The 16,695-nt window shown below is 38.0% G+C and overlaps 1 protein-coding gene across 6 annotated transcripts in view; it reads left to right on the top strand.

Annotated features, from left to right (window-relative positions):
* The window catches only part of doc2b (double C2-like domains, beta), a 338,855-nt gene that overhangs the window by 284,699 nt on the left and 37,461 nt on the right, over nt 1–16,695 (top strand). For all 6 annotated transcript variants that reach the window (XM_055200513.2, XM_073860667.1, XM_055200509.2 and 3 more), the window contains one exon: nt 12,845–12,919. In XM_055200513.2, coding sequence (XP_055056488.2) covers nt 12,845–12,919 — 75 coding nt within the window. The remainder of the gene's footprint in view (nt 1–12,844; nt 12,920–16,695) is intronic.

The raw sequence follows: 16,695 nt of genomic DNA, 5'->3' as shown, positions 1-16,695 counted from the left end.
CCGAAAGGAAAATTATTGGCCGAAACCAAATAAAATGAAAAACTTAGCCGAATATCAAACAATTTCCTAATTATTTTGCCAATTTTCTTATCATTGCACAAGTTACATTTTCAGAATGTCTTTTTACTATATTTATTTCACATTATTTAACAATTACTTTTTTTAACATTCAAGCAGTAATTTAAAGCCGCTCTATGCCTTTTCGGCGTTTTTGTGACCCCTAGAGTCGCTGGAGAATACTTGCAACTGTCGTAATTTCCCACTCTAGTACTCCCAAGATAATGACCACACATAAATAAGTCTTGACTAAATGGATATTTATCCCATCTTTTTTTCCCGCGCAAAAGACAAATAACCTATTCATTAGTATGACTTAGGAAAATTACAACAACGCTTATAAAGCACTGTATGTTAAGCAGCAGACACGCTTGCGTGCACGGTCAAGCAGGAGCAAAAGGGAAGAGACGGCGGCAAAATTGACAGGAGATGACAGAGGGAAAAGTGCTGAACAAAGCAGCCTAACAAAAAGCTTATTGTTAATAAATGTTTTATTTCTCCTTTAATATAATCGTGTTTGTCATTGCAGGACTTAACTGGTTTTAGGAAGTTTTTATTACGTACTGCTGCTGATGCTTTTCGCCGCTCTATGACATGAGATGAAAAGCTAAAGTCTCTCGTTCTCTGTGCTTGTGAATTTAGCAGACAAATACACGAGATCACCGCCGCCGTGTCTTTCTCAAATGCTGCATGGTGTTCAGGATGTCTTGATTTTAAATGATAAATGAAACTTGTAGTGCTTTGTTTTCGCGTCTTTTTCGGACACTTTAAAATGCTTTCACCACCATCTTGGATGCATTTACGCATCTCTCACTCTGTGCTGGTTACTATTTGATCTCGTAGTCAAAGACCTCATTATTCGGTTAAATTATTCAGTATTTTCATTTGTTCGGCCGAACACCGAAAATTATTTTTTGCTATTTTCGGCTGAATAAATTCGGTTGCCGACCCTTTGGTGCATCCCTAGACTACTGTGAAGATGCAACAATATTTTTGATGTTGATATTACTAAAATGTGGGAAAAATAAATAATAAGTGATTCTAATCTTGACCAGTAGTGTATATGCAAGTGTAACTGGACAGTAGGACCTATTTGTGTGTAAAAATCATTTATCATAAAGCCAAACATTCTTCAATGTGTGCCATTCCTGGTGGTGTTCACTGTCAAAAAGTGGTCAAACAATGGTCACTAGCTGTCACTGGGATGGTACCCTTTCAAAAAGTACACTTTTGTACCTAAAGAGTTCATATTAGTACCTCAGAGGTACACATTGGTACCAAATGTATACATATCTGTACCTAAATGGTCATATTAGGACCCAAGGACAGCTTGAGATCATTTTTTGACCATTTCTTCTGATAGTCTGTATGTTAATCCAGACTGATCTCCACAGATTTCTAGAGAATTAGCCATTTTATTCTTCTTTAAATGCCCCTTGGGTGTTCATTTATTAAATATTTCTCACATTTGGCACAATTTTGTTCTTTTGTTTGTTGACATCTTTTCTTCGTTGGCTCAGACATTCCTCGACTAACAGGACAGATTATCTACAATTAGGATAAAATAACGGGTTTTTATTATGTCTTTATGATGAATAGAGATGTTTGCCTCAATCTAGAACATTTCTGCTACCTCTATAAATGCATTACTTTACTATATGGTAATTTTTCACTATGAACAATAAAGCAGAACACAAACATCAGAGATAATATCCATCTGTGTAGCATCTCTTATTTGTTTCTGTGTGGGTAGGTGTGTGTTTATATGCATATGGTCTTTGGTACATATGGACCCCGAGTTGTCTGTGGGTATGTCTCACCACCATGCATACATTCATGAATCCATCGGGTGCTATCACACTCATGCAAGTATTCATTTACTTTCCGTCTGGCATGGCAGCAGTCTGTGAACACCATCAATCAGATAGGAGTGAAAGTGTGTGCGCGCACTCTTGCCACAATATATTTAATAGATTTCTTGCCCCCACGCAGCTTTTCAACACCCTGAATCAGTACCTTATGTGCGTCATATGGATTGGTTTTCACTGGTTATTCATGTTCTGCACAAATATTTGTACATAGATTCATGGGCTTGCCTGTATGCTTGTTAAAGGTGAGGTGTGTCATTTCCTCACCACAAATGGCGCCAATAGCCCTGTGGTTAGTGCACAGACATATAGCGCCAGTGCGCTCACGCGACCCGAGTTCGATTCCCGGCTCTGTGGTCCTTTGCCGGTCCTGCTCCCCTATCTCCACCCAACACTTTCCTGTCTACTCTCTACTACACTATCAAAAAATAAAGGCATGAAAGGCCCTAAAAATATATTTAAAAAAAAAGAACGCTAACCAGTGAATGCTTTCATAGTTTTCTCTTCACATTAAGCTGCCTTAGGAGAAAGTGAAATCCAGACTTTAGTCCCAAAATGTAATGAGATTAGGAGCATCAAAGTTTGATTTCAATCATTGATTTTACATTGATTTCAATCTTTGGCATGACCTTACACAGTCAATATTAAAGATGTTAGGGTTAAATTTTTACAGAAGGTTCTTTACATTATGTAGGAATGCCCATCCTCGCCCTATGCATCCTTCAGTCTGAACTCAACGTCATTCACTGTCAAAAAAAATGGTCCATAGCTTTCACTGGTGGGGTACTCTTTCAAAAAGTATACCTTTGCACCTAAAGGGCCAGATTTACTAAACGGGGCAAATTAGCATGAGAGCGCGATAAAAAAAAAAAACGCTGATGGGAGTGGTAATATCTGCGGGTTATTTACTAAAAAGGCGCAAATTAAATAACACAGGCAGAACCGCTGATTTCCATAATGACCAACACAATCATCTAAGAGCAGCGCAAATTAGTTCAGGGTCGCAAAAAGGCAGAGCTGATGAGGTGCGGGTGATCTACTAACACCTGATGTGCTTGAGTTCAGCACCACGGACATCACAGCTCGCGAAAGCCATAGGACACTAAAAAGTGAAGGTTTACAAGAAGTTTTGAAACGTCTGATATTGTGTGACTTCTCCTAGTGACTCCTCTTTTATTCCCACCAGCAAATAAAAAAAATGGCTTGGCAAACAATATTTTTGAATAATATGTTCCTTTGGCATGGTTAAAAAAAATCCTATGCCTTGTACCACAAGCTCTCTGATGCCTCTTCTATCACCAACAATTTCGGCCATTTCAAGCGCAAAATGATTTAAGACTTGCGTTAAAGGGGCAATGAATCTGTTGATTTTATTGTTTTATACTGTTGTCTGAGGTCTACTTATGATGTTCGCGTGGTTTTTACAATTAAAAACATCAAAGGCAATAAGTAATAGGCTATTTTGTAACATGGATTAGTGGCTCTCTGGAGAAATGGTTCGTTTGAAGGGACGGGCCGCATTGAAGACCTGGACGTAAACGCCCACTGCTATGATTGGACAGCTTCATTCCCCGTCATTACATGTGGGGAAATGTTTTAAAAACATTATTGTGTAAAAATAGCAGCCGAACACATATATGTTTGAGTCACAAAAGATTCTGGGTGCTAAAGATGATACAGATAAATGACAATACGTATAGTAAAGTAGAAACAAAACTTTAAACTGACGTGACTAAATTACCGTATACAACAAGGCGCGCATCAGAATCAAGTTACAAAAGGACATATCAAGCGATCTCTTAAGCAATAGTGAAACGCAGTAACGTTATCTTAAATAAAGTATAATGTTTTACTTACTATGTATGCTGCTGTGTCATTTTTGTCAGATCCAACATTAGCGGTGCTTTTAATCACAGTCTCTCTGCAAATCCAGCATCGACTTTTGGCTTCTTTAAATGAATCCGCGGTACATAAAGTAAACAAACACTCCCCACGCAAGCTGGAACCTCTTTAAAAACCAACTTTAACCACGCATTCCTAATGTTATGTTCCGAGCCTCCGAGTTAAGGTTATCCAGCGTCTGTGTTCTTCCCAAATGGTTCTTCCACAACCAAAGAACAGATCACCGCTTCAAAATAAAAGTCCCTCCGGAAAAATTTATTTAAAAGTAATTTTGGTTACATTTGGCAATCTTTAACGACATGTTTAGTGATTGTTGAGACACTGCATGGTTTGCTTTGCCTCTGGCCCACACGTGTCACGCGAAGCTGTAGGCGGGGCTACAAAAGTAGTCGTTATATTTTGGGTTTGGGGACGTGTTTAAATTCTAATCTGACGTCATATTTCAGCACATTCCTGAATCGACTGTTTTAATGGCTTGGTGCCAAAATAAACTGTTATATTTCAGTAAAGAAGACGTTTTCAGTTCTCAAGCTTGCAGGATGTTCATTTAAGTATGATGACCTGTTATATAACATAGTATCAAGTTAAAATTAATTTTTTGATTCACTGCCCCTTTAAATAATGGCGCAAAAACCAGTCATAACACACGCGCAAGTATTAGTAAATCATGTTGCGTGAATCATCTAAATAATCCCATAAATTTTGCATCTGAAAGAAAAAACTCATAGAAATGCATATGCAATAAGGTCAGTCGCAAAAACAACTAGACCACACCTTTTTAGCTCTAATGATCCACTGCGCGTGTTAAGTAAATCCTGATAGTCGTTATTTAACAACAAAATGGTAGTTAAATCTGGTTCATATTAGCATCTCATATTGGTACCAATTGTGTACATATCTGTGCCTAAATGGTGTATATATAGGACCATTTTAGAGGGTACTTCCCCGGGGACAGCTTGGGATGATGTTTTTAACCATTTCTTTTGAGAGTGTGTGCAATGCATTATCAGCAGACAGTGTTCTGTATTGAGTGGCTCAATTGCATTTGGAGCCCATACAACTCGCACCCATTGAGAGTCATCTGTGCTGGAACCTCCATCTGCTCTCATAAAGCACACTTGATTTCGACCAACCCCTTTCTTTTAATGAATCTGGGATCTTTCAGTTTTAAGTGGAGACCATCTCCAGCAGGATATAGTTCATCCAGAAGAAGAAAGAGAAATAATTTGGGAGATAAAACAGACTTTGACTAGTTGGCTGTTGATGAGGAGAAACACCACGCTTGGCATTTGAATAAGTGTGCATGACACACGGCATTCACACAGATTCGCTGACGTGGGCCGCCCATCTCCGCTCACACTGGCCATTTTTCCAGATTCTCCATAATTATGATCAATCGTTCATTCACAAAGCTGAGGGCCGAGGACATTCAGCAAACTTCCACTTTTCTCTGTTTACGGAAAACAGAACTTTGATGAAAGACTTGCTTCCTCTGTTATATCATATAAGAATGGAGCATATCAGCACTGCAATGTATTAAATCAACAAGGCAGCTATTTCTCCCCATTGATCTGCTAGGTGCAGACGAGTTGCAGTTTTCCACCAATATATCATGCCGTTTTAAAAAACAAAGCAAATGCTGTAAGTCTCAATGCTGAGTGGAAATAATTCAGGTCTTACCATGAAAGGCACATATCCATCCCTTGTGTTTGTTTGTTTATTTGAAATGTTTTAGGTGTATTGGAATTGAATTTACGTCAGCGGGAAGATGGGTAAACGCATATGAACTGCAAAATCAAGGCACACTCTCATTTTTGTGACGGATCGCATCAGTTCTGGTCTTTGGTGAAGTGGACCTCAGAGAGAACAACCATCTGTAGTTGAAGCACGCACACACACATGCATGCTCCCAAACACAACCGCACAGAGAAAAGCAAATCTTTGGATATTTGAAAACCCCTTTGTAGCTGTGATGAGACCACTGTGCACATTTACTGTGAAAATCTCCATGTTTCGGTTAGGGGGTACAGACATGAACAAGGTCGGATTTGGGTGCGCTGAATAAAAGTGACAAAGCATGAAATATTTTAACTTTTGTTATTAAACGGCTCTTTGGAAAGCTTGATTCGGATATCCCTCCGCTGTCACTTTTGACATGCACGGTTTGAACCCATTAAAAAGAGCTTATAAATTATTTCAGAAATATTTGTTGTAAATGATTTACTCATCATACAACACCTGATCACTCTGTTGGGATTTATTATTCAATAATAGTTGACTAGATGCCAGGGGTTTTCAAAATTTTTTCAGGTGGATACTTAAATTGCACCTATTTAATTTCTAAAAAACTACGTTATTTTGTGTATTTGTAGGGGTGTCACGATTTTCCAAATCCTCGATTCGATGACCATTATTATTTATTATTATTATTATTATATTTTCACATTAACATGCACACTGCATGCTTTACCTCGCATGGGGGTTTGTGGACTTCACTTTACGCGAGAGGGCTGTAGAGAGAGGATTCTTCTTGCACACACATGGACTTAATGCGCGCGTCTTGGACTCCTAGCATCTGAAATTAAACCGGCGTGTCATAAGCAGCTGCGCTTCTTTCTGTTTCACGTGCACTCGCTCTCACATCTATCCGAAGTATAAACATAAACTAAAGTATTTGTTTAGTTTTATGTGTTTCATGCGAGCTGAGGCAAACTATCCCTTTTGTTTAAAATATAACCCGCTGCATCTTGGCGGCTCTCTCGCGCACGCGCAGAAAGCCGCGCTTTGTCCAAAGTCAGGTCACTAGGTGGTAATCCTGTTTATGATATGCATTTCAAGGAGTTGTAGCAATACGTCCCTCGTATTATAAATCGCGTTCCGCTGGGTTGATGGTTTTAAAGGCACCTCTGAGAGGTTTATTTTCCCCCGCTTAGCAAGCCGACCGAATGTGACATGGGGGCGTGGCAGCATCGACGATCCCATTTTTTTATTCGAAATTCGAGGTTGTGACTTAATTTCGATCGATTTAAAATCGAAATCGTGACACCCTTATGTATTTGGTATACAATGTGTTCGCGTGTTATATGGTTAAATAAACACATTATTTTCCACATACCGTACATTTTTGTAGCATATCCTGCTTTCCTCAAACGCATAGATTTTGTACAAAACTCATCAATCTGAAAAGCTCTGTGTACCTTATTGGCCAGCTATCTGTACATTGTGATTGGCCTGAATACCTCTGACGTCAGCCGGAAACCAGCTGGCATCTTTATTTCAAACAACACGACCGACCGCGACGCGAATATCATTAAAAATATTTTTGGATGACTCGTAACAGCTGGTGACCGCAGACACCCGCTCATTTTGGTTCAACTCGCGCATCACTGACATGTACTAATACACACTTACAAACCAAAGGAAATGTAAAAAACTCGAAAAACATTTAGTTTTCATCCGTTTTATAGTAGTATTTTACATAGTTATTGTAATTATTACATTTGTGGGCGAAGCATCCCTTCAACATCCTTTGTAAGTTTAGCCTATAACACTTTTCGTCTTTCTCAGTCATCTACATGGTTTGCTGAACTACGAAGCGATTAAGCTTCTTTGTATGTAAATCCAATATGTCACCCACCTGACATTGTCCTTTGCTCATGCAGAAGAGAGTTTTCTCACTCCCCCTCATGTCCATTTGTTTTACTTCACAGTCTCTTTTGTTGTGTTAAACACAACACTGATGATTATTTATGCTTTCGTGATCGTTCTGCGTGCACCCACGAGCTAAACAAAAGAGGAGAGAAAGGTGTGAAGCTTTAACAGGTTCAAACATAATAGGTTAGAGAAGCAGAAAATAACTCATTACGATCGTGCTTCTGACAGCCCTCGTGTGTTAGGTTGAGGATCACCGGCCTTTTCTGTGACCTTCTGAGATCTACTCATCTCGCACATGACTGCACACAGGAGCCTAAAGGCCTGAACGATGAACGTTACAGTAATCTCAGCTGCAGAATGAATGCATCACTGAAGCAGGGATATTTCACATAACAGCACAATATGCTGATCAGTAATTTTTCCCTTTGTGATGTTTAATTCAACTACTGTAGACAGTACAAAGTCATTTAACTCTTTCCCCGCCATCGTCAACAAATAGTTTTTTCATTTGTAAATCAGCTGTGTTTGCAAAAACATTAGGTTTCCGTTAAAGATTTGCAAAACACGTTTGCGCTATTTTCTAAATGTCGATAAGAAATTATTGCGAAATGACAGGGTTTCCATTACCCAATATTATGAAGCTAAAATGAAATTTTTTCAAAATCATGGTGACTTTGGGTAGGTTTACGCTTCGCAGCCATTCAAAGCCAGCCTGCGCAGACAGACAGGCAGATGAGATCAAAGTACAGTGAGAGTGATTTGAGAAATCATACTGAACAGTTTGCTCTCTAATCACTCTTGCGGTACTTTGATGTCATGGGCCTGTCGATCTACGCTGTGTTGTGGCACTGAACAAACCTATTATTTTTACTCGTAGGACACGCAGGCGTGTTATTCAAGCATTAATGGCAAGGAAAGGCCCTTATACTTGGAAACGACCAAGGATGGTGTTTCTGGGAGGTTATAGTAGGCTATTTTGCATCTTTAAAGAATAATGATGTCATCACACACATCAAGTGACCTGTAAATGTGAAACTATTGCAGTTTTGCAATTATTCCTTTTCCGAATTTCCTGAGAAACCTACGGTGGCCCTGAAGTGCAAACCACAACAACAAATTACTAAACAACAACAACAAATTAAAAAAAAAAAAAAATTAAAAACACACAACAGCAAATTAAAAAACACAACTACAAATGAAAAAAACACTACAACAAATTAAAAACACAACTACAAATTAAAAAACACCACAGCAAGTTAAAAAAACACTACAACAAATTAAAAAACACTACAACAAAATAAAAAACCATAACAAAATAAAAAACACTACAGCAAGTTAAAAAAACACTACAAACAAATTAAAAAACACTACAACAAAATAAAAAACAACTACAAAATAAAAAACACATCTACAAATTCTTGTGTTTTTATTTAATGTTTTTATTTTGTTGTAGTGTTTTTTAATTTGTTGTAGTGTTTTTTTAACTTGCTGTTGTGTTTTTTATTTTGTTATGGTTTTGTTATTTTTTGTAGTGTTTTTTAATTTGTAGTTGTGTTTTTAATTTGTTGTAGTGTTTTTTAACTTGTAGTTGTGTTTCCAATCTGCTGTAGTGTTTTTTTAACTTGCTGTTGTGTTTTTTATTTTGTATTTGTTTTTTTAATTTGCTGTAGTGTTTTTTAATTTGCTGTAGTGGTTTTTAATTTGCTGTGGTGTTTTTTTTGTTTGTTGTTGTTTTTTGGTTTGTTGTGGTGTTTTTTTGGTTTGTTGTGGTGTTTTTTGATTTGTTGTTGTTGTTTGGTGGTTTGTTGTTGTGGTTTGCACTTCAGGGCCACCGTAGAAACCACCTCAATTTGCACTATTTTGAGGCAGGGATACACTGCACGATAATTGGCCGTCCCAGACGAAAGATTGCCATCGTGAAACTATCGTCGCGATTTCTATGATCGTGGCTCTCCATCGGTGGTCCTATGTCGTACAGTGAGAGAGGTTCAAAGATGGCCGTTTTCCCGGTCTTGCGTCCAAAGATAGCCTACGATAGTTTTCTGGCAGTGTCAGAAATTCGGCATGATCACCGCACAGTGTGTTTGCTGCTACGACCTACGCGCCGGTATTTGTTTACCACGAGCGCATGCTGGTGACGTTGCGCAACGTGTGACGCAGCCGCCGAAGCTTCCGTGTCATCATCGTACAGTCTAAGTGCCTCTCGTACCCAAGTTTAAACGATACATGTTGCACAGTGTGATAAGGTAATGATCATATAAGAGGACAAAAATCGTGCAGTGTATTCCGGGCTTAAAAGAAGAAATCCACTTTAAAGATGGGGTCCATTGACTTTTCATAGTAAAAAAAATGCAATGGTGAGTCAATGGGCCCCATCTTTAAAGTGGACTACTTCTTAAAGGGTAATGTAAAAGTACCTGCTATTGTTATTCAGAGATTCACATGCTTTAGTTTCAGGTAAATAAATGGATTTGTACTAACCCGCATATACATGCAGATGTACAAGTTGAGTGCATACACTGTAAAAAAGATTAATTATGCAGCTGGTTGCCATTAACTTACTGTAGATTTAAATTTATATTTTACTGGCAACAGTTTGTTAAAAAAAAATTCCTTCAGATTTTAGTTCCCAGAATGCTTTGCAGAGGTTATAATTTTAGTTTTATTCTGTAAAGACAACGACTTAACAGACAGTTAATATTTAATGTTTATTTAAACTGTTAAGCGTCGCCGTCCCGAATACGGGACACCTACGTTTGCATTAATATTGTTGATGTAAATTTTAATCTATCACTACAAACTATATATTGTTGGAAAGGTCTAAGCCTCCAGAATAGACATTTCAACAGTGTTTTATAAAATAAATTATGTAGGGAGAGTAATTGAATCATTTATGAAGAGAGTGTGCCTCAAAACATTTATTATCTGCTAAATGTCACTGTCCAAACAGCAGGACGCCTACATTTACTTCAATGTTCGCATATGAATTCTTATCTAATCATGACAAAATGTATATTGTTTGAAAGCTCCAAGAGTGAAGATTTAACTCAATAGTGTGGGGTGACGGTCAAAAGGTTAACTTTGCACAAATGTTGCCAGTAATAAACAAATGACTGCTTTAGGAATTTACTTACCATGGTCGAAACAGCTTTCTGGACCTGCACGCGCAAAATGATGACGAAATAACACGATCTTTTGTCAACTTTGTCGAGGGTTGCGTGCTAAAAATACTGTCATAGTTTGAAAAGCAAATGTAGAAAATCGCTTTGTTACTTTCACCCCAGTTCTCCCCTACTCATTACTAGCTACTCCTTTCAAAAGTAATACATAATTAAATTACTCAATACTCCCAGCCAACAGTAATTAGTTACACTACTACTGTAGTTACATTACTTTCCATTGCATCCCCCCAAAAATGGTTATTGCATCATTTTTGCAGTCTGTGAATATATGAAACTTACAGATAAATGAAGTACAATTGGCTTAAACATTTTTTTTTAAAACCTCGTAAAATCTGCAAGCAGGTGGAGCCAACTAAACATGATAGCAGAATGAAAAAGAGCTACCTTCTTGCGTTGGTGATGTCTTGTGTGTACACTCACGACGATTATGAAAATAGATAAGGATTGGATGAGTAATTAGTAACTAGCCTTTTTTGAGATGATATCTGTAATACTATTACAAACATTTTATTAGTAATTAGTAGCAGTGTGACGAGATTAAATATGTATCGCAAAATTAATTATTTCATGAGAATTCTCATGGAGGTAAAATGCTGGCAGTTTCTCAAACAAAAGGCTGCATCCTTTGGAGGTCGCATTTGTAGACTGCATACATCATAAAGACTGTCTTATTACAGAATACTGTACAATTATAACGTTTACTATTATATTCAGTTAATCATAAATTGTTGTAATGTAATGCTCAGTTAACTGAAATAAACCAGGCTTGATGACGTATGCAGACTGCATATGCGACCTCCGGAGGATGCCGCTTTCTGTTTGAGAAACGGCCACTGTCCTAATATCAGCATAAAGTTAAGTTTCTGGCTAAACCTTTTCCAGTGCAATGTGCATGCATTATATTCTGTCATTTGCTCCGTGTGCTTTTTTTTGTTTGGGTTTCCAATAATGTTCGTCTAAGACACGTTGTGATTGTCTGTTGATCAGTGTCAGATATAAAGCGTTTTGACAGATTAAACCCTCATTTGGAGTTTACATGATTTTATCTTTGCATGTTTTTGCTCAAGCATAACAGTGGCTGTATGATTTCAATTGTAAAGAATTGGATAAATATTAAAGATTTAAATGTATTTAAACGTTGTTTGGCTAAAAGTAAGCATCTAAAGTGAAAGTAATAGAAGCAGGTTAGCGTCCCTGCAGACATTTGTTATAATATATAATGCTGTTTTTTATTACAACGGCTACATATTACTGTAATGTGTTTATTTGTTTTGATACTTTATTTGAACCAATTATTATTGCATCGTCATTATTATGTAATTTTAAAGGTTATTGCTCACTTGGGTCTATTTTATGACAATAAATCTAATTACTTCATTATCAATTAGCAAAATAATTGTTAGGGACAGTCCTAAATTAGTTAAAAAATATATTTTTTTTTATTGTTTTTTGATTGTACACTTTTTTGTATTTGTGCAAATAAACCAATAATAATAAAAAATAATAATAAAAAATATGTGATTTCAGTTTCCCATTCATTTATTTTATCAATGAGGATTTTTTTAAAAATGCAAAAATCTCGTGAACCCAATTTTGTGTCTCGTCTCGTCTCATGGAAGTGTCTCTTCACACCCCTAGTAATTAGTTACACTAATAGTTAACAGGGAAAGTAATATAATTACTTTAACTAGTTACTGCCGAACACTGTATGCTATACAGTAATCTATTTTAATACTCCCACACATCACCAAGAAACTGCAACTCGAAAATGAAGTCGTAAAAAGGCAGCAGCTGTATTTCCAGTAACATAGTTTCTCGTCTCTGATATTTTTACGATGTCCACACAGACTGATTGAGCCTTCTGTGTCTGTCCGAAACAAAGCGGGATTTTTCTCATACTAAAATTCATCTTAATAAAAACAAAAGAGCTTTCAGAAGATTGTTTTTCCTGTCTGGGAATGGTAGAAACCTCCAGTGTGTCTAATTAGCTTATTTGGCTGGATGTGAAACAATACGTCTTGTTAGAAATGCAAGAGTTTGACAGGAACTGGAAGCTAAAGCCTTTGGAATCTATCAGACTGACAAGCTGCTTTGTGTCGTTGACTTTATGGGATGTCTAAAGGTGCTTGTTGTTCATGAGTCACTTTTTCATTATTTTTCATTATTCTTTCTCTCTTTCAGGGACTCAAACCAATGGATCACAACGGGCTGTCAGATCCCTATGTTAAGCTGCACCTGCTGCCTGGAGCCAGTAAGGTATGTGTTTGCTTTTACACCCTGTATTACATTATGTTTGTCACATTGAAAGAGACTTATTTGTAGGTTGCAAGGTTATTTATTATTTTGCTCACTTATAGAATGAATCTTGATTGGTTTATACCGCATTCTAGCAATGCTAAAATATAGCACAAACTATGAAGCTAAACCTCATGTCAATAGTTAAGAATAATGATATTAAGTTTTTAGGGGGCAGTGTTTTTTTTTCTTGTCATTCACAACCGGTAAGAACACCAATTATCACGCCCCCTATTATAATTCCTCTGTTTCTGACCGCTCCTCCTTGCTCATCTTGCCAGCAATCCACTTAGCAACTGACAGTCATTGTCCTTCACAGGGTGACTGGGTAATTGAATGGGGAAGGATATCGCAGTTATTAGGAATTAGGAAACTCCTCACAGATGTGCTGGGTGTAATGAAGATCTCAGTGTTAATTGCACCAGCTTTAATCGCCATATGTGTTTTGGGTTAATTGACTATACAGTGCAAAGCAATCAAATGAAACACAAAAGCGTATCAAGACTGTTGGGATTGTACTGTATATATGAGTAAGGTGGATATTAACTCATTCTCTGCCAGCCTTTTTTTTAAAGCCTGCAAACTTTTCACAAAAACTTCACAAAATGCCTTCCAGAAAATGTTCTTCTATAAATATATAAACATACAAATATATCAAATGAAAGAACAGACCCTCTGCTTTCAAACAAACAAAACTGGGGGAAAACGTATTCTCCTATGTTCATTTGTTCTCTTTTTATAACCTCATAAATATAGGTAGGTTTCTTCAAAAATACCAAATTTTGAGCAAAAAGCTGAAATAATTGCATTTTTCTTAAGGAATTTTGTTAGAGATCAGATTCAGAAAGATACACTGAGTTTAAAATTAATTAAATTAGTTTTTGCTTCAGTTTTTTAATAAATTCGGTAAGCCATCTAGTGGATAAAACTGGAATTACAGATTACCATAAAAACTTGTCAGGAAAGCGTCTTTGGAAGGGAAATGTTTTCTCTTAATGCAGTGCTTCTCAATTATTTTCTGTCATGCCCCCCCTAGGAAGAAGTAAACATTTCGCGCCCCCCCAACTCTCCGCCGCGACTGTAAATAGTATAATTTATCTATAAAATGACACATCTGCAAAAAATTGTATCCTTATTAACATTAAAGAAAACACAAAAAAAAGAAATATCGATCAACTTACAGCAAAGAATAACTTTATTAACATTGTTTTTTAGTCTACAGAAAAAGAAAAGACTTAAAATGCATCAATTTGCCTGAAAAAAATCAATCCTTATTTAAAGTATAGTATTTTTTGATCATTTGATATTGAAATATTAAATTAAATATAATCAATAAATAATAATAAAAACTCAAGTGGCTTATCAGCGTGATTGGGGTGTAATGTCTTTAAGTGACAGTGCAAAAAATCACTTCCTGAAAAAGTATTTTTCCCCAGGGTCTCGCGCGCCCCCCCTGGTGTCGCTTCGAGCCCCCCCTGGGGGTCCCGCCCCACTATTTGAGAAGCACTGTCCTAATGGATGAGATAACTCATCAATGGCGGGGAAAGAATTAATGACCCTTGCCATGTCACACAAAAGAGAAATATATCTGTCTTTCAAACTCTGTCTTCTAAACGTCGAGCTGTCTATCTCTCTGTCTGTAACACTGTTTCTATCATCTGTCTGTCACACTTGGTATTTCTGAGACACCTTATTTATTAGAAAAACATATGACAGAAAATTGTGCACACAAGGCTTGGCATTATGGTACGGACGTGAGCGGAGGCTACGATCAAACCTTCCCATCAAACATAGGTCGGACGGCAACGTCGTCTCCCCGGCCAATAGGGGTCCCCGCAGGACGGCACAAATGTTGTAATTGGTCCGAAATCAACGTCATCTCCCCGTCCAAAGTTAGTCGCGACTGGACGGCACAAATGCACAACATAAAAATGCATTTATATACGCTTGTATACATTTGTATGTGTCTATATTTGTCTGAGGTTGCGTGTATTCAAAATTTTATGTACGGGTTTTATGTATTAACGTCCAGAAGAGGACATTTTTAGACGTGCGCACTGACCGTGCAGAAAAGACGTGTGATTCACGGTCAGATGACGTCAAAAACGTTGGTTGGATTTTAATTTTGGAACTATTATTCAACCATGAACAGGACACGTGGGAAGATGAGGAGCATGTATCACAACTGTGCAGAGATTTGGCAGCCAGGCAAGAATTCAAGGACCTGTAGCTAACATTGTATACATTAATTTTACCCAGTAATAGTAGATCAGTGTAATAGTTGACAAGCGTTAGAAATGATATATGAATGAAGGTGTATTTCTCTTGTTATCAGAAATACACTCACCGGCCACTTTACTAGGTACACCTTACTAGTACCGGGTTGGACCCCCTTTTGCCTTCAGAACTGCCTTAATCCTTCATGGCATTGATTCAACAAGGTACTGGAAACATTCCTCAGAGATTTTGTTCCGTATTGACATGATAACATCACGCAGTTGCTGCAGATTTGTCGGCTACACATCCAGGTCACGAAGTTCCCATTTCACCACATCCCAAAAATGCTCCATTGGGTTGAGATCTGGTGACTGTGTAGGCCATTTGAGTACAGTAAACCCATTGTCATGTTCAAGGACCAGTCTGAGATGATTTGCGCTTTATGACATGGCGCGTTATACTGCTGGAAGTATCTATCAGAGGATGGGTACACTGTGGTCATAAAGGGATGAACATGGTCAGAAACAATACACGATGCTCAATTGGTACTAATGGGCCCAAAGTGTGCCAAGAAAATATCCCCCACACCATTAAACCACCACCACCAGCCTGAACCATTGATACAAGGCAGGATGGATCCATGCTTTCATGTTGTTGACCCCAAATTCTGACTCTACCATCTGAATGTCGCAGCAGAAATCAAGACTCATCAGACCAGGCAACGTTTTTCCAATCTTCTAATGTCCAATTTTGGTGAGCCTGTGCGAACTGTAGCCTCAGTTTCCTGTTCTTAGCTGTCAGGAGTGGCAACCGGTGTGGTCTTCTGCTGCTGTAGCCCATCCGCCTCAGGTTTCGACGTGTTGTGCATTCAGAGATGCTCTTGCATCTGACCTCTGGCATCAACAAGGCATTTGCGCCCACAGAACTGCCGCTCACTGGATATTTTCTCTTTTTCTGACCATTCTCTGTGAACCCTAGAGATGGTTGTGCGTGAAAATCCGAGTAGATCAGCAGTTTCTGAAATACTCAGACCAGCCCGTTTGGCACCAACAACCATGCCATGTTCAAAATCACTGAAATCACCTTTTTTCCTTATTCTGACGCTCGGTTTGAACTTCAGCAGATCGTCTTGACCATGTCTACATGCCTAAATGCATTGAGTTGCTGCCATGTGATTGGCTGATTAGAAATTTGCATTAACGCGCAGTTGGACAGGTGTACCTAATAAAGTGGCCGGTGAGTGTAAACTACTGTTAAATGACTCTGTTGTTGTGGATTTTATGTGGAAGTTTGCTGGAAGATGCGTTTAGTCCACAAAAGCCATTTCTTTATTTTGTTGTTGCTGCTGAAAGCGTCTATATGTGTTAGGGGTGGCACAATGCATGAAAAACATCCGAACCGTTCGGTTCGCTTGTCTCGGTTTGGAGCGTGTGTGTGTCGCACGGCTCGACGCATGCGCAATGTAGCCTCCTGCCCGTATGTTACCTGAAGCCTTGTATACTTTCGTGTGGCTCCACAGC

Source organism: Misgurnus anguillicaudatus, chromosome 22, assembly GCF_027580225.2.
Source record: "Misgurnus anguillicaudatus chromosome 22, ASM2758022v2, whole genome shotgun sequence".
Classification (NCBI taxonomy): Eukaryota; Metazoa; Chordata; class Actinopteri; order Cypriniformes; family Cobitidae; genus Misgurnus; species Misgurnus anguillicaudatus.
Note: the sequence above shows the minus strand (reverse complement) of the source record. Positions and strands in the feature narration are given on the sequence as shown.